General features: G+C 44.4%; 1 protein-coding gene across 2 annotated transcripts in view; it reads left to right on the top strand.

Moving 5' to 3' along the window:
* The window catches only part of LOC126321629 (cyclin-D1-binding protein 1 homolog), an 84,173-nt gene that overhangs the window by 35,681 nt on the left and 28,777 nt on the right, over positions 1–19,715 (top strand). For both annotated transcript variants that reach the window (XM_049994202.1, XM_049994201.1), the window contains exon 3: positions 3,824–4,082. In XM_049994202.1, coding sequence (XP_049850159.1) covers positions 3,824–4,082 — 259 coding nt within the window. The remainder of the gene's footprint in view (positions 1–3,823; positions 4,083–19,715) is intronic.

The raw sequence follows: 19,715 nt of genomic DNA, 5'->3' as shown, positions 1-19,715 counted from the left end.
CATTAACTCAAGACTAACCTCCTGAGCAAGGTGCTGATGACTTCGCTGTTTAGTTCCTTAACCAGACAGACAGATCAGCCAGAATGATTCAGTCATAATTTTTAGAAAGAGCTTTTGTTGAGAACATTGAGAAGATATTTAAATACAGATGAAAAAGTTAATTCTTTGTTCATTGTAGCACACTACTACTGAGTGAGGTATCACATTTTGAAGGTGACAGTTCAAATCCCTGCATGACCATCCATACTAAAGTTTTCTATGATTCCTGTAAATTGCTCCTCTCAAATTCCAGGATGCTTCATTTGAAGTGGGCGTGGCCATTTTCCTTCCTCATGCGTCCTTGTCTCTGATGGCCTCGCTGTTAGTGGAATATTGAGCTTTAACCTTCACTCCTTCCTTTCCTACACTGATATTAAACTTCTTCCCTGTTAACTAGATGCAGCTAAAAGCAAACAAAAGTGAAGGGAGAATTTCTATCTAACATATAGGATCTTTTGTGCCAGAGAGTTGGTTCTTTGTAATTCAGAGGGCAGTGGTAATCAAAAGTAAAGACTAAAGTTTCCCTGTCTGTTGTCAGAGAGCTAAAACACATGAACATTGCACATAAAATAAAGCATTTCAGGAATAAACAAAAAGTTATATGGGTCATTATTAAACAACATGATAGTTGTTATAGTCCATAAACAGTAGGAATGGCAGAAATGATGGTTTGTTTAAATTATTGCTCAGAAAAGTCAATAATTACTTTCTCACAATGACAACAAATGTAGATCTACATAATAAACATTATTATGTAGATGCATGAACCACGGACCTTGCTGTCGGTGGGGCGGCTTGCATGCCTCAGTGGTACGGATAGCCATATGGTATGGTATGAAAGAACCAAAAGGAGCATTAGGCAATGAGTGACAACAGGGCAAAGAAATACAGAAAATGATGAATAGGTAGCTTTGGGAACTGAAATAGTGAAGGCAGCAGAGAATAAAATGGGTAAAAAGACAAGGCCTAGCAGAAATCCTTGGATAACACTGGAGATAAGTAATTTAATCAATGAAAGGAGAAAATACAAAAACACTGTAAATGAAGCAGGCAAAAGGGAATATAAACGTTAAAAAAATGAGATTGACAGGAAGTGCAAAATGGCAAAGAGAGCCCTAAACAAAGAAGGGAAAGCTGAAATGTGGAAGGAGTATTATAGAGGGCCTATACAAGGAGATGTACTTGAGGGCAGATTATAGAAATGGAGGACGACATAGGTGAAGATGAAATGGGAGATATGATACTGCGATAAGAATGTGATATAGGTCTGAAAGAACTAAATCGAAACAAGGCCTTAGGAGTAGATGATATTCTCTCAGAACTATTGACAAAACTCTTCCATTTGTTGTGCAAGGTGTATAAGACAGGCTAAATACTCAGACTCTAAGAAAAATGTAATAATACCAACTTGGAAAGAAAAGCCATTACTGACAGTAGGAAAATTACAAAATACTAACAAGAATTCCTCACAGAAGAATGGAAAAACGTGTAGAAGCCGACTCCGGGGAAGATCAGTTTGGTTTCTGAAGAAATGTAGGAACACTCCTGACAATACTGACTATTCGACTTGTATTAGAATATAGGTAGACTTAGAGAAAGCTTTTGACAGTGTGGACTGGAATACTATCTTTTTGACTTTCTGAAGGTAGCAGGGGTAGAATACAGAGAGTGATAGGCTATCTTGTACAGAAACCATATTGCTGTTATAAAGAGTCTAGGGGCATGATAGGTAAGCAGTGGTTGAGAAAGGAGTGAGACAGGATTGTAGCTTATCCTTGATGCTATTCAATCTTAACATTGAACAAGCAGTAAAGAAACCATAGAAGAACTGGAGTAGGTGTTTAAACCTAGGGAGAAGAAATAAAAACTTTGTGTTTTGACAATGACGTTGTAATTCTGTCCCATAGAGCAAAGGACTGGGAAGAAAAGTTGAACAGAATGGACATTTGTAGACTGACAATGGCAAGAAAAGCATTTCTGAAGAAGAGAAATTTGTTGACATTGAATATTAAGTGTTAGGAAGTCATTTCTGAAAGTATTTGTCTGGAGTGTAGCCATGCATGGAAGTGAATCATCATCATGTAACCAATGAGTAGGTAATGAATACAGTGAGGGCGACAAGAGATTTGTGGTACAACTTAACTAAAAGCAGGGATCCATTGATGATAGGGCACATTCTGAGGGATCGCCAATTTGGTATTGGAGGGAAGTGTGGGGCTAAAAATCATAGAGGGAGACCAAGAGATGAATACAGGAAGCAGATTCAGGATGATGTAGGTTGCCGTAGTAATTCGGAGATGGAGGCTCGCTCAGGATAGAGGAGCATGGAGAGCTGCATCAAACCAGTCTTCGGAATGAAGACGACAACAACAATAATAATAATGTAAGAGCATTACATTTACTTGGACATTCATTTTGTGCACCTGTGACTTCAGTTAGTTAAAAAAAAAATTCAAAGGAGTGAAGGAAAGTCTAATCCCATGACAGTAGTAGTTCTTCTAGTTAAGGTGCTAGTTGAATTTTAAAACTGTGTACTGACGTTTTTGTCCGCCCTTGAGCCAGCTCAGTAATACTTATTGTGTTACGAACTTAAATGATCAACATGACATTGACTTTTAAAAATGATGATAAACAAAATGCATATTGTTATAGGCTGTCCCCTCCACTTTTTTCAAAACTTTGTAAGAATGTATACTCAGATTGTTTATCAATTAACTTTCTGCTTAAAGATAAGAATAAGGGCAGTGCTGTTAATTACATGGTTTTTGTAGCAATAAGGTACTGCTTGCTGTGAGGTGACAGGAATGCAAGAGCATACTGTACATCAAGAGCTGGTGAGGAAATTGAAGACATGTTACTTGTTTTGTTGTGATGCAGTGTGGCTAATCTCTCATACCCTAATTTGTAATATAACCACAGAGAGTGAACAATATTTGAGGAGGGGGAAGGGGCACCTTCAGGAATATGTGGAATTTAATATACACCAGTAAAACATGATAGGTTGGGTAATACAGATATAAACCAGTTGCCAGTCTGCATTGTTTTAGAAAAAAAGAGCAGTCTGCAATATCCAGCAGCTACTACAGAAGGGTAAAATGCTGTCACTGTGTAAGTGCAGTTCAGACTTCTCATGTTCCAATGTATGCACAGCCTCAGTCTACACTATACATTCCAAGAGATGATGTAGAGCAAAATGTGGACTCTGAGCAATATTGAAAGCTTTGAATTCACTGCAACACACAAATTCCATGTTTTCTCACACATCAGCCTCTCACTCATTGTGTGAAACTAGTCTCCCCATGATTTTGCAGAACTGGTGGATTGACAAATCTGAATGCTGGAAAAATATCCTCTTTAGCCCACTTTTCTAAGCTACACTTCTTAATTGCCTCTGTTTTCATTCTATGGAGTATTATTTACAGAGATATCCCAAAATAAGTCCTAGCAGAACTAAAAAGGAAAAATTATCTAGGTGGTATTTGTTGTGACCTTACCAAAATCTTTGTCATAAGGGTAACCACAGTAATGGTGTTAATGGAAATCATTGTGTATGAAGGAATTCTGACCTTTATTACAGAAAGCATCTGATCACAAAGGTAAACTACATCCCATGATTAACACTAAACTCAAATTGTGGCTCATAGATATTGGGAGCCACAAGATTCAGTACTTCATCCTTGTCTCCTAGTAATTTATAAAAACTGTATTATTGTTACCTGTGTGTATATTATTTTACTTTGATTAAATTAATTTTAACAGTCATACCTTTAAAATTATTTTGCAGGTTTGACAACAAAATCACTTTCTAATGAAATCACGAAACTTTGTATGTTATACTCCAAGCCACCTCTACCTTCCATGCGGGAGACACTTGAAATTTTGAAAACCATTGAAGGTATTTGTCAAAATTTGATAGAAATATTTTACACCCTTCCAAAAGCAAAGGGAATAGTACTGCGTAAAGAAGTGCAGAAATCTGTTATAAAGCTTCTGCAGTCTGTAACTGCAGTATTAAATTCTCTGAAAGATGCAACTGTTAAAAGGTTTGTTTACCTAAATTATACTGATACTTTGTATACGTAAATTATACTGATACTTTGTATTTAGCAGAAATTTAAAAAACTTTCCTGTATACAACTTGTAAATGATAGCTGTTTACAGTGTACCTCAGTGGTGTAGAGGAAGTCAATATTAACTATTTGATGTAGGACACGTGTTCTCTTGAAGTGAGAAACAATTTCAATTTGGTGTACAAAAGTCACCCAAACTACAGGGCATGCATGCCACATGAGATTTTGAATATTGTCTCATGCCACATTCTTAGTCAATTTTTTTTAAAATTTTGTTAACATTAGTAATTTTAACTTTCTTGTGGGAGTAATGAAAGAAAGAAAGATATTCCGTAAATGTTACGCAAAAATTAAGTAAGTTTACAATTTCATTGAAGTGTAACACTGACAAGAACAGTATTGTAGGAAGAAAGTGAGAGAAATACACTAATTTGTTAATCTTCCACTATTAAAATACACAAACTTTTTTGGTAAAATTTGCAAAAACATCAGTTTTACATTTTGTAAGTGCAAGAACAAAGTGCTGTTAATATTCAAAGGTGATTTTAGTGAGAGAAAGAAATGTGTTTCAAATGTTTAAGATCGACTAAGCAAGCAGTAGAAGAAAGAAGAAGATGAGAGGATATTCAAAATCTTGGCCAGCACGCATGTGCCATAGCTTGAGGGGGTTTTTGTAGGCTAATTTGAGATTTTTTCCCCAGGCTGATAGACAGCAAGTTGTTTACACGCAGTATATACAGTATATGTGAATGACTAATGACATTTTGTTCCTGACTTCCACAGCCTTCTCAATTTCTCTGCATCCTGTTATCACATCTTTAAGAAATTATGAATCATAACAACTACTTCACTATAGCACATAAATTTGCTATGGATCTTATTGTAAATTCTGCATTCATGCTTAGGTTAGTTTTTGGTGGAAGTTTTCAGTGCAGTGATTGAACTGCCTTCTGAATGTCTCCCAATAAATAAAGATTTTAAAACTGATTTTTTTCCCCCCAATTGTGATTTTTTGTGTCCCATTCGGAATCACTTTGATGTCTGAAATTTGACAAGCTATATATGTTAAGATGTCAAAGCAGTTGTCGAAGGGTGTATGTCAATTAGCTACTAATGTTAGTGCCTCAAAGAGGGACATTCAGACTGTTCTTTTCTACACACACACACACACACACACACACACACACACACACACACACACACACACACACACACACACACACAAAAGTTTGTGGCACCTATTCTGCCACATTAGTCTACTTAAAATGTAATTAAGTTTCCTCAATCACAATCACTATATTACGTGACAACAGAAGTGAATCACCCAGAAGGAGAGGAGGAAATGAAACTTCACGGGTTGAGATGGTATGTCAAGTTATTTCAGTGATTTAAAAAATGAGTCAAATTTACAAAGAACTTAGCAGTATGATCTCATTTATCAGTATGACCTGAGAAGTAATACATGAGCACGCAGGCTGTCCATGTTATGCTGTCTGAGATCTCTCTGTCAATACGAGCCTTATCCTGAAGTTATGCCTAGTGGCTCCCCACACACCGTAACACCAGAAGCAAAGCTGCTGTGCCTCTTTGAAACGTTCAAAGAATGGGACCTCTTCCCAGGTTGCCATCATAATCATTGATGATTAATGTCTAAGGTGGTGCAGAACTGCTTTTCATTGCTGAAAGCAATTCTACACCGTGCATCCCAGTCATAGCGTCACACCAAATGCACCCAGTCTCATTGTGGTTTTAATGGCAGCCTACACATGGGACAGTAATTCCATAGTCTAGCTGGTGCTAATCTCGAATTGATGGTGCAGGATGATAGAAAATGTTGCAAGGAGTTGATTACTTGTTCTCCTCGGATGACTGGCGAAGATGTGAAGGGCTACAATGTGTTTACTGCACAGTATGGCGGTCCTACCTTGTGGTGACCAGGAGTGGTCAACCGGAACCTTGACAATATGTGTGTTTGTCCTCAATCACGTGCAGTCTAACTTCAGGCGGCTGTCACATCCGAATGCCACACAAATCTGGATATTGCGTGGTTTAACCAGCCGGCCTAATGGAGACCCACAATGAGGTCCTTTCCATCTCTGTCAGGTTCTGATATATCTGTTAGCTGTTAAGTGTACGTTCAGGCATCCTCTAGCTCAGTTGTCATTTCTTCTGAAGAGGGTGTCCATCAGTTACATGCCGGGAGGGTAACAAGCTGCTTATCTAGATTTTGGCAGCCTTTACATTTACTTTTCAGTTAGTGTTGCAAGGATGGATAGGATGTGTGCCTACTGTGTCATATTGAGGAGGAATTGGCTGCTGTTTGCGAACTGTTGAATGGGCCTCATCCAAGATGTGAACGCAGCCTTGCTTGCGGCTATCAAGCATACAGCGTGCAGTCCTCTGCAAATTGTGGCTCATGTTGGCACCAACGACGCGTGTCACGTGTGTTCAGAGCTATCCTTGGTTCTTACAGGTTCCATGTGGAGGTGATTAAGACTACTGCCCTCACATGAGGGATGCAAGCAGATCTTGCACTTTACAGCATTGTTCCCAGAATTGATTGGGGTTCTTTCGTTTGTAACTGAGTGGAGGGCCTCAACCAAGGGCTTTATTGACTCTGTGACGGTCGTGGCTGTAGATTTCTAAACCTGCATTATCATGTGGGGATTTGTAGGTAACGGGTGCATTACACAAAGGAAGCAGCTACTCAGGTAGCAGAGTACTTGTGGAGTGCACATGGGAGTTTGCTAGCCTAGGTGATAGTTTCAGGTACTCTTATGAACACTTGCCAATAATAGGCATGTATGGAAATCAGACCACGTTCAGAGTAAACACAGTTTAACAGAAGAAAATTTTATCATCAAATTGTCAAAGTATTTGTAACGAAGCTTTCAGAGATACTTAATGAGTCTTCGAATGTTTATCAGAAAGACAGATTAGATGCCATAGGAGAAGGAATGTTCATTGCAGTCAACTAAGATATTGTCTCTAGTGAGGTTCAAACTATGTGCGGTAGTGAAGTTATCTGGTTGTGCATAATGGGTCTAGGTGAAACCAAGTTAATTGTTGGATGTTTTTACTGACCATACAACCCTGCTGTGACAGTTGTAGAGTTACTCAAAGAAAGTCTATGGTCAGTTGTGCATAAATACCCAGATCATGAATTACTAGTTGGTGGTGACTTCAATCTACCGAAAAGAATCTGTAGCTACAAACAAGTTGGACCTTACCTTTGGTATCACTGTAGAGAAGGGATTAGTGATCATGATGTCATCATAGCGAATGTGGTTACAAAAGTTAATCAATCAGTCAATAGGGCTAGGAGAGGGTTTCTGCTAGAAAGAGCAGATAAGCAATTGTTTCATCTCACTTAGACAATGAACTGCAGGCATTTAGTTCCAGAATGATGGCCATAGAAGAATTGTGGGCAAAGTGTAAACAGATTGTAGATCATGCTGTGGACAAGTATGTGCCTAGAAAGTGGATTAAGGATGGAAAAGACACCACGGTGTAACAGCAAAATTCAGAAAATGCTGAGATAGCAAAGGCTGTTGCACTCTTGGTTCAAAAGAGGATGTGTGAAAGACAATGGACAAAGATAGTAGAGATTTGTGGTCTGTGAAAAGACCGTTGTACAAAGATACAACAGCTACCACTGTCACACCTTGGCTGAAGATCTAGTGGACATTCAAAAAAAGTTCTGGTCCTATGTAAAATATCTGGGTCCGAAGCTTCCATCAAATCACTCGTTAACTAGTGTCGTTTGCCAGTAGAAGGTAGCAAAAGAAAGGCTGAAGTTTCAAATTCCACATTTAAGAAATCATTCATGCAGCAGATTCGTACAAATGTACCATCATTTGATCATCGCACAGAGTCCCATATGGATCACACAGTAATAAGCATCCCTGGCATGGAAAAACAAGTGGAATAATTGAAAACAAATAAGTCACCAGGTACAGTTTTACGAAGAGTACTCTGTCATGGGCACCTTACTTTCTTTGCACTTACCGCGAGTCTCTCGACCAGTGCAAAGTGCGAACTGACTGGAAAAAAGTGCATGCGACTCCTGTATATAAGAAGGGTAAAAGAATTAAAAAGCAAAATTCCAGACCAATATCCTTAACATTGGTTTGCTGCAGAATTATAGAGCATATTCTGAGTTCGAATGTAATAAATTTCCGAGAGCCAGAAAAGCTAATGTCCACAGATCAGCAAGACTTTAGAAAGCATCACTTGTGTGAAAACGAAGTTTGCTCTTTTCTCATATGATACACTGTGAACTATGGATGAAGGGCAACAGGCAGATACGTATGTCCAGATTTCTGAAAAGCATTTGTTACAGTACGCCACTGCAGACTGTTAATGAAGTTAAATGCATACGGAACAGGCTCCAAGATATGTGACTGGATCGAAGACTTCTTAAGCAATAGAACCCAGTATATTGTCCTCGATGGCGAGTTTTCATGGGAGACAGTGGTAGCATCAGAAGTGCCCCAAGGAAGTGAGAGGACCGTTGTTATTGTCTATTTACATAAATGATCTGGCAGACAGGATGGACAGCAATCTGTGGTTGTTCGCTGATGATGCTGTGATGTACAGGAAGTTGTTGAAGATAACTGACTGTAGATTAATACAAAATTTCCATCTGGTGTGGTGAATGGCAGCTGGCTCCTAATGTAGAAAAAAAAAGTAAGTTAATGTAGATGAGTAAGAAAAACAAATCCATAATGTTCAGATACAGCATTAGTAATGTCTTGGTTCACACAGTCACATTGTTTAAATATCTGGGTGTAACATTGTGTAATGATACGAAATGGAACAAGCATGTGAGGATTGTGGTAAGGAAGGCGAATGTTCAACTTTGGTTTATTGGGAGAATTTTAGGAAAGTGTGATTCATCTGTAAAGGAGACCTATTCTTGAGTACTGATTGAGTGTTTGGGATCTGCACCAGGTATATTGAAAGAAGACATCGAAGTAATTAGAGGTCAGCTGCTAGATTTGTTACCAATAGGGAAGCTAGAAAACCCAAAAAGTTAAATGCAAATGCACAATGTAGATATAGTAGGGTCGAAATGGAAAGAAGACAAGGATTTCTGATCATATGAGTATAGGTTAATATCAACAGCAGCAGAAAATGGTATAATGGACGAAAGATTTGTTATGAATAGGAAGGTAGGGCAGAGAATGTGTGGCTGTGAACAGTTCAGTGAGAAGGTTGTTCTTATCAGAGTTGACAGCAAACCAACATCAATAATGATAGTTCATAAGTTGAAGTTGAAGAGAGAGAGAGAAAGTATATGAGGATAATGAAAGGCAATACAGCATGTAAAGGGAGATGAAAATCTGATAGACACTGCGAACTGGAATGTAGTTGTAGGCGAAGGAGTAGATTAAAAGGTTAGAGGAGAGTATGGGTTTTATTGCTCGACAATATGACTTCTCATCCATCTGAAGATGAAATTTAAAAAGGTGAAATACATATTTCTTATGGCCAACATAATATATCTAATTCAACCCTTGGACTAGGTAGTCACTGAATGGATGAAGTGGTGATATCATTGAAAATTCATTGGATCAATTTTAGAGAGGACACAAGAAGGCAGCAGCTTATTGGAAGCATGAAATCGATAATTATGTAAGGCTTAATCTATACTATTGCTGAAGCTTGAGGAGAAATGCTAGCATTGACACTTGAAAAATCTTAGTGCAAACTGTGGCCAAAAATGAATGAAATAAGAATAAAACATCAAAAGACATGAATGAAGAGAATCACGATGAAACAACCTACGCAAAAATTGGTGAAAGGCAACACACAAAAACTTCAGTGATTCTGAGGGATTTGCAAACTTTACAACCAGTTGTTGAGCCCAGTGATGGGAAGTGAGTGAATTATTACAGCTGGCGTTGACTGCATAAAGAAGAAAAACTAACTGGCAATTAAATTATTGACACTGTAACTCGAACAACAAATGAGAATAAGAAAGACAATGAGGACAATGAACCAATGGCTCTAGTACGAGGGGCGTTTGAAAAGTGCGTGCAAAGTCCGGGAGAAGGCACCACCGGCGTGTATCAAGATCATGTTTAGTTAGTAGCATCTTTGGAAAGAACACACACTTAAGTTTCAGCCATATTGGTCTATTTCTTTATGTTTGACATTCGTGTGAATCAAGGAAGTCAAGTGACTGTAAAAAAAATGGACGAAGAAGAATTTCGTGTGGTGATTAAACATTACTTTAAAAGGCAAAATGCCTTAGGAGACTAAAGAGAAGCTTGATAAACATTACGGTGACTCTGCACCTTTGATTAGTACAGTTTATAAGTGGGCACAAGTGGTGCTGAGCATTCTGGACGCCCTGTGGAGGTTACGATTCCAGAAATCATTGATAAAATCCATGATATGGTGATGGATGACAGAAGTGTTAAGGTACGTGAAATTGCTAATGCTGTGGGCATCTCGATTGAATGGGTATGTAAGATTTTGCATAAACATTTGGACATGAGAAAGCTATCCGCAAGATGGGTTCCATGATTGCTCACGCTTGACCAAAAACGGAATCGTGTGAAGTGATTAAAGGATGGTTTGCAACTGTTCAGGATGAATCCACAGAACTTTAAGCGTCATTTCATCACTGTCGATGAAACATGTATACATTACTATAACCCTGAGACCAAACAGCAATATAAACAATGGGTACCAAGGGAGAATCTGCACCAAAAAAGGCAAAGACCAGTCCTTCGGCCATAAAGGTTATGACAACTGTCTTTCGGGATTCGCAAGGGATAAGCGTCATCTACTATCTGGAAAAGGGTAAAACTATTACAGGTGCATATTATTCATCGTTATTGGACTGTTTGAAAACAGAGCTGCAAGAAAAACGCCGCAATTGGACAAAAAAAAAAATCCTCCTCCATTACGATTGTGCACCAGTACACACCTCAGCCCTCAGCAGCTGTGGCCGCAAAATTAATGGAAATAAAATTCCAACTCATTTCACATCCTCCCTATTCTCCAGATTTGGCTCCCTCGGACTACTATTCATTCCCCAACATGAATAAATGTCTGGTGGGACAAAGATTTAATTCAAATGATGAGATGATTGCAGCAACTAATAGCTATTTTGCAGACTTGGACAATTCCTGTTATTCGGAAGGGACCAACACATTAGAACAGCTTTGGAGGAAGTTTTGGACAAATGTAATGTATTGTGAATACATAGAGAGAAGGATCCTTTATTGTATGATTATATGATAGCGGAAAAAACATTGGTAGCAGTTACTTCTGTAAAATATCTGGGAGTATGCGTGTGGAACGATTTGAAGTGGAATGATCATATAAAATTAATTGTTGGTAAGGCGGGTACCAGGTTGGGATTCATTGGGAGAGTCCTTAGAAAATGTAGTCCATCAACAAAGGAGGTGGCTTACAAAACACTTGTTCGACCTATACTTGAGTATTGCTCATAAGTGTGGGATCTGTACCAGGTCGGGTTGATGGAGGAGATAGAGAAGATCCATTTACCATTATTGATAAAAAACAATGAATGTTGTATTTTAGTCGTAATTGTAAATTATTTAAATTGGAATGGTCAGATTTCAATTTCCCTTGGGTACATCATATTGGCAAATAACCATGATTTCATTATCTGTGGGCTGGATGCTTGTGTTGTCCACATCATCATCATCATCATCATCATCATTTGTGAATGTAGCTAAAATTGGACTGTGTAAAGATTGGAACATTATATGGGCACTAATGACTGCACAGTTGAGCGCCCCACAAACCAATAATCATCATCATTCATTATCTGGTGCTCTGGTGAATTGACTGTCTATGGTCAAGCACTGGCTTTTACGTACATATCTCCTCCCAGATGCCTGCTGTGGTGGGTACATATCTTTTTTGTCTATGGCTCATGCCCTGTAGCACGCCCAATCCTCTCTCCGAGGTTCATGCCCAAGCATGCGTCTGATATGCTTTGTGTCTATTGATGCTCTGTCTCCTTATGATATCTAGTCAGTATTGTTGCTAAGTATAGTTCATCAATTTTTAATGAATCCCAATGTAGAATGCAAGTCGCTGCAGTTGAATTAATATGTGCAGTTCCAATACTGCAAAGTCTGCACCTTTCCACATATCGCTAAGAGAGAACCCTCTTACACTGAAAATTTGCCTGGTTATTGTAGCTGTGTGTAGAGTGCACCCAAAATGACTTGGCTCTTACCTGCACAGATCTACGTCTACATACATACCCAACAAGCCACGGAGCAAGGTGGAGAATATGTTGTACTGCTACTAGTGGTATTGTGCTAGGGGAGGGACCCCCTGTGGGTTCGGGGGTAAGAATAGGCCCGCGGTATTCCTGCCTGTCATAAGAGGCGACTAAAAGGAGTCTCCAAAGTTTCGGCCTTATGTGATGGTCCCCTATTGGGTTTGACCTGCCATTTTCAAAATTTCCGTTGTTAGTGCGTGCTATTTGGGGAAGGACGCCTTACGTGGTGTTTTTCTATTGGTCCATCGTGCACCTCCATCTTGCATGCTATCTATTGTCGTGTGGCGGGATTTACACCCCATGTCTTCTGGGTTGCCTCCTCGTCTTGTGCGCAATTGCCTTCTTAGCGCCCACGACAACTGTGGACCCTTTCCACACCTAAAATCCAGCACGGTAGCCAGTCCGTTGTGGTGGGGTCGTCATGTACCCTCTTGGTGGTAGCCCCCTGACCACGCAGGGATCACACTACAGATGCCAGAGCTGTTTCCTCCCCATGCATGCCAAGGAGTATGTGCCCATCTTGTCTGCGGCACGGGGACTCCGGGCAATGGGATATCGGCCAGGTACCCGTTGCTTTGGCTGGGTGGCGCCCTTGGGGAGAGCCCTCGTTCGGAGTAGGTGGCATCTGGGCGGATGTGGCGCAATGAAGCGCAATAAATCTCACCAAGCTGGTGGTCGCACTGCCACCAGTGTCTCTAAGCGAGGCAGAATTGAATTTGATGCTGCACAATATGACCCTCAGTCGTTCCCCTCGTTGGCTGCGCCATGGGAGGGACGCAGACCTAGTGCCAAGCTGGAGCCTTATGTACCACAATACCTTGTCTGCAGCAGGACTGATGGTGACTCCTTTCTTTCGACAAAGCCTATGTTTTTTGTGGAACACCTGGAGGATAAGTTTGGGGAAGTGGCGGGTATGTCTAAAATGAGGAATGGGTCCATCCTCCTCAAGACGTCCTCCCCAGCCCAGTCACGGGCGTTGCTCTTGTGTCATAAGCTGGGAGACGTCCCTGTTACCGTCACCCCCCACAGTAGCTTAGATATGGTCCAGGGGATTATTTACCATCGCGACCTCTTGTTACAGTCCGATGACGAGCTGAGAGCTGACTTGGAACGACGTGGTGTGCATTTTGTCCGTCGTGTGCACAGAGGACCCAAGACCAACAGGGTGGCCACCGGTGCCTTTATCTTGGCCTTCGAGGGTGCTGCATTGCCTGAGAAGGTCAAGGTAATGGTTTACCGTTGTGACGTCAAGCCATACGTCCCTCCCCCGATGCGGTGCTTCCAGTGCTGGAAATTTGGGCATATGTCCTCCCGTTGCCCATCCAGCGCCACATGTCGAGATTGCGGACGCCCCTCTCATCCCGATTCTCCATGTGCGCCTCCACCTGTCTGTGTCAACTGTGGGGAACACCACTCTCCATGCTCGCCGGACTGCCCCGTTCTTCATAAGGAGTGGAAGATTATGGACTTTAAGACCCTGGACCGGCTTACTTATCGCGAGGCAAAACTTAAATTTGAAAGGTTTTGTCCTGTCCCACTTCGAACATCCTATGCTGCAGCCACGTTATCGTCGCCCTCGGGGGCTTCAGTTGTCGCCTCATCTGTGCCACCTTCAGTGGGCCCTCGGGGCCGTACATCTCTGTCTGCCCCCCTCGTGTCTGGGGGCAAGCCTTCCTCTGTTGCCCCCTTAGCAGTTGGGGGCAAACCCCCTTCTGTCACTCCCCCCGCACATGCTTCGGGAGTGACATCTGCTCCAAAACCAGGGGGCTCGATCCCTCCCCCTTCCCCTTCTTCTCCGCCGGCGTTGCCTCTGCCGGTTCCTCTCTCGCGGAAGGGGTCCCTCGGGGCCCTCCCTTCTTCCGTTTCTTTTCCTACCCCGCCGGATGTCAGCCAGTGGCTGAAGGTTCTGCCACCTGCTGGTCGTAGGGCTTCTGCGTCGTCGTCAGCCTCCGACGCTCCTTCAGAGAAACTCTCCCAGCCCTCTAAGCCAAAGGACAGACGCGAGAAGAAGGAACGGAACGCGTCCAAGAAGAAGGACGCTCCGGCAGTTTCAGTACCGCCTGCTGTACATAGTTCTGGCTCTGGGGATGAGGTGGAGATCCTCGCCTCTGTCGCGGATCTCGCCCTCACGGAACCCTCGGGGGCCTCTCCTATGGACACAGCTGACTCTCGCCCGGTAGTGGCCGTTGACTCTGCGGCGCCGTCTGCCTCTTAGTCGCCTTCACGCCCTCCCAGTCCCTTCCTGCTTCCATTCTCCAGTGGAATTGCGGCGGTTATTTCCGCCACCTGCCTGAGCTCCGGATGCTTCTGAGTGTTTCCCCTGTTCTCTGCATTGCTCTTCAGGAAACTTGGTTTCCAGCAATGCGAACCCCTGCCCTTCGCGGTTATCGGGGATACTATAAGAACCGCGCTGACTGTCAACGAGCTTCAGGTGGAGTTTGCCTCTTTGTTCACCACTCTGTCTGTAGCCTGCGAGTACCCCTTCTGACGCCTTTAGAGGCAGTCGCTGTCAGGATTGAGCTCTCGCCGGCTATTACTGTTTGCTCTGTTTACGTTACTCCATATGGGCAGCTCCCCTGACATGTCTTGGCTGCGCTGCTGGCTCAACTCCTGCCGCCATTGCTGCTTCTGGGCGATTTCAATGCCCACAACCCTCTATGGGGTGGGACTGTCTCCAATGACCGCGGTCGCGCCGTGGAGCATGTGTTGGCTCAGCTCGACCTTAGCCTCTTGAACACCGGTGCTCCCACGCATTTCAGTGTGGCCCATGGCTCGTTCTCGGCCATCGATCTCTCTCTTTGCAGCCCTGGACTTGTCCCATCCCTTCACTGGAGAGTGCATCCTGACCTGTGTGGTAGTGACCATTTTCCCATCTATTTGTCACTGCCCCAGTGTCATTCTTCTGGGCGCCTGCCCCACTGGGCTCTCAACAGGGCTGACTGGCTGGTTTTACTTCTGCTGCCACCATTGCTTCCCCCCCACAGGGTGACATTAACGAGGTGGTCCGTGTCTTGACCTCGTCAATTATTACTGCGGCCAAGACTGCCATCCCCCGCTCTTCTGGACTCCCTCGGAGGAAGGCTGTCCCCTGGTGGTCACTGGAGATTGCTGTGGCTGTTTGCGACCGTAGGCGGGCTCTCCAGCATCATAAGCGGGACCCGTCTCTGGAGACCCTCATCGCCTTTAAGAAGCTCCATGCCTTGGCCTGTCGTCTTATTGCACGGCGTAAGCAGGAGTGCTGGGAGAGGTACGTTTCATCCTTGGGCTTCCGTGTCTCCCCATCGCTCGTGTGGTCCCGCATCCGGCGGATTTATGGATACCAGACCCCTATGGGTGTCCCTGGAATCTCCCTGGACGGCGCTGTCTGCACGGACGCTGCCACCGTTGCTGACCACCTTGCCACGCACTTTGCTACGAGCTCTGCGACTGCAACTTACCCTCCTGCCTTTCGCTCTCTAAACGAGCGCGCCGAGCGGACGCCGTTATCATTCCACACACGTCGTTCTGAAAAATACAATGCTCCTTTCAATGAGAGGGAATTCCTCGCTGCCCTCGCCGATTGCCCTGATACAGCACCAGGACCGGACTGCATCCATGCGCAGATGCTGAAGCATCTCTCCAGGGACTGCCAGACACACATCTTCACCATCTTTAACCGCATTTGGAGCGAGGGCGTGTTCCCGTCGCAATGGCGTGAGGGTGTTATCATCCCCATCTTGAAGCCCGGTGCGGACCCTCTGGCTGTGGACAGCTATCGTCCCATTACCTTCACCGACGTTTTGTGCAAATTGCTCGAACGTATGGTGGGGCGGCGTTTGTGTTGGGTCCTTGAGTCGCGCGGTCTCCTCGCTCCATCCCAGGGTGGCTTCTGTCAGGGCCGGACTGCTGCGGACAATTTGGTGCGGCTGGAATCTGCTATCCGTACGGCCTTTTCCCGCCGTCAGCATCTCGTTGCTGTATTTTTTGATCTGCGGAAGGCATATGACACAACATGGAGGCATCACATCCTTACTACGTTGCGTGAGTGGGGTCTTCGTGGTCAGCTCCCAGCTTTTCTTCAAAACTTTTTATTGCGCCGCTCTTTCCAGGTGCAAGTCGGTGCCGCCTCTAGTTCATCTTATGTACAGGAAAATGGGGTCCCACAGGGCTCGGTGTTGAGCGTTTCCTTATTTCTAGTGGCCATTAATGGTCTGGGTGCAGCCGTGGGGTTGTCGGTGTCTCCTTCTTTGTATGCCGACGACTTCTGCATCTCATTTAGCTCAACGACCATGGGAGTCGCCGAACGCAGGCTGCAAGCAGCCGTTCGCAAGGTGGCATCATGGGCTCTGACTCATGGATTTCAGTTCTCTGCAGCCAAGACTCGAGTTATGCACTTCTGCAGGCGTCGAACGGTCCACCCTCATCCGAAACTTTACCTCGGCGGTCACCTACTTGAAGTGGTGGACACTAGCCGCTTCTTAGGACTCGTCTTTGATGCCCGGCTCACGTGGGTTCCTCATATTACTCAGCTGAAGCAAAAGTGCTGGCGGCACCTCAACGCCCTCCGCTGCCTGAGCCATGCGTCTTGGGGTGCAGATCGCTGCACGCTGTTGCGATTGTACAGAGTCCTTGTGCAGTCCAGGCTTGATCATGGGAACCTGGCCTATGGGTCTGCATCACCTTCAGTGTTGACGTTGTTGGACCCCATACACCACTGTGGGGTTCGGCTTGCAACTGGCGCTTTCAGTACGAGCCCCGTGGATAGTCTACTGGTGGAGGCCGGGGTTCCCCCGCTGTGGATTCGCCGCCACCAACTGCTCGCCTACTATGCTGTCCACATGCATTGCTCACCGGGCCATCCCAATCATCGCCTGCTTTTCCCTGCCAGGGTCCTCCCTCTGCCCGACCGGCGACCTAGGTCTGGGCTTTGCATTGCTGTCCGCGTCCAGTCCCTGCTGTCGGCACTGGGGTCGTTCCCTCTTCTGCCACCCTTCCTGGTCCGTGCACCCACGCCTCCCTGGTGTATGCCCCGGCCGTCCGTCCGCCTGGACTTGGCACGGGTACCGAAGGACTCGGTTCTGCATGTGGCCCTCCGTCGCCGTTTTCTTGCGCTCCTCGCCTCATTTTCAGGCTGTGAGCCTGTCTACACTGATGGTTCCCTGGTGGATGGTCGTACTGCCTACGCTTCTGCTCACGCTGCCCATGTTGAACAGCGCTCCTTGCCGGCTGGCTGCAGTATTTTTACTGCAGAGCAGGTGGCCATATTGCACGCTCTTGAGCATATGCGTTCCTGCTCAGGTACGTCCATCGTCATCTGCAGTGACTCCCTGAGCGGCCTCCAGGCTATCGACCGCTGCTATACCTCTTCTCCTCTGATATCCTTTATTCAGGAGCCATTACCCGCTCTGGTTGTTCGGTGGTCTTTGTTTGGACGCCAGGTCACGTTGGCATCCCGGGGAACGAACGTGTCGACAGGCTGGCCAAAGGGGCGATCGACACCCCCAATTTGGAGATCGGCCTCCCGGCTCGTGATCTGCAGCTGGCGTTGCGCCGTAAGGTGCTTCGGATGTGGCATGACGAGTGGCGTAGCCTGACTTCGCCGAACAAACTGCGGGCTGTTAAGGAGACGACCGATGTGTGGCGGTCCTCCCTGTGGGCTTCTCGCAGGGACCTGTCATCCTGTGTCGGCTCCGCATCGGCCATACCTACCTGACGCACGACCATCTTTTGCGTCAGGAGGATCCCCCCCCCCCCCCCCCGTGTCAGTGTGGGTCCCGGTTGACAGTCGCCCACATTTTGTTGTAGTGTTCCCGCCTGCGCATCCTCCGGCAGACTTTTAATCTCCCGGGCACGTTGCCTTTGGTTTTATGCGACGATGCCTCCATGGCTGACGACGTTGTAAATTTTATCCGTGGTAGTGCTTTTGATGGTTACATTTAGGGGGGACCTGCCCCTTTCCCTTTCTGTGTATCTTGTCCTTGAGTCTCTCATTGGTTGACTCTTTCCCAATTTTTGTTCCCATGGTCAGTCAACCAGTCTCCGGCCCTCTTCTTTTCTTCCGTTTCCTTCTGTCCGGTGTTCGTCTGTACTCTTCTTGTCTCTAGTGTTCGCTGACACATTGGTGTTCTTTCAGTGTCTGGGGGGTGGGGCATCTTCCCCCCCCCCCCCCCCCCCCCCTGGGGTTTTACCTGTTCTGTAAATTTTTGTTTCGCCTGTTTTTGGAATGGGGACTGATGACCTTAGCTGTTTAGTCGCCCTTAAACATCCCAACAACCACCACCTGCTAGGGGAGGAAACGACGATAGTGGTGGTTGCAAGCAACCACTACATAGCATAGAGGTACTCCAGTTCAACAGCTGACACCTACTGACCAGCACAATTTATAAGCTACAGCTAGTGAGTGTGCAAGCAGTTATATAACAGGTCATTCCAATATGACAAATAATTAAATGAGTCACTGGTCTCTGACTGCAATGTGGAATAAGGAGATCAACACTGAACCAACTGAGAAAGCTGCTTCCGAGTGTGTGACCACAAAGAAAGCAGGTAGTGTATGTGCTGACTTCCTGTGCGAATGAACTGGAAATGCACACAGAGAATACTGTTTAGTCCACTAGTCAAGGTGTATCAGTGCCCGCACAACTAGAATGTTGTGTCCAGTCTGGCGACTTCAAATGATTTTAAAGATACTATTCAGTAATAAAAGAAAAAAAAAGATTCTTTTGTATCTTTTTGTGTCATTCATAAGTTATGCGGTGAACTGTGTATTGCTTCATTTATGGACATAGCTGTTGTGATATTTCAAAATCAAGTAACACACCAAATAAAATTTAAATAGTTTCCAACACAAAAATACGTGCCACTGTGAGTTTACATTTGGTCCTTGTTAGATCATTCAGTACTGCAACTAACATATACTGAATTTTTCTTTAAACTTGGAAAAAGAATTTTGTCCATCTCCAGGGTGAGAAAATGTATTGTGTGTAGATCATTCACTTCTGCCTGTGAGTGGAGTGCAAACGATACAGTGAGAGCGAATTATTCTTTACACCCACCATGTCCAACAGACAACTTGAGATATTGAAAGTAATTTCAGGCATATGATAAGACACGAAGAGGAGTGTGTTTTGTCATATGATTAATGCGTGAAACTTTCTTATCTACTGCGATATACATGTACCTGTTGACATTTTTCAGCAGACAGATGCAATTTTGTAAGGGACATCAGTGGGTAGTGAAATGAGGTAAAGCAATAAAGCAATGACCAGTGGACACGTGCTGTGATTCAACTGAAATGCAAAAAGTGGGAATTCCATTCTCAAAATAATTGTCATGGGTAATGAGACTCTGAT

The sequence above is a fragment of the Schistocerca gregaria genome, chromosome 2, assembly GCF_023897955.1.
Source record: "Schistocerca gregaria isolate iqSchGreg1 chromosome 2, iqSchGreg1.2, whole genome shotgun sequence".
Classification (NCBI taxonomy): Eukaryota; Metazoa; Arthropoda; class Insecta; order Orthoptera; family Acrididae; genus Schistocerca; species Schistocerca gregaria.
The sequence above is the reverse complement of the archived record's forward strand: the minus strand, read 5'-3'. Positions and strand labels throughout refer to the sequence as shown.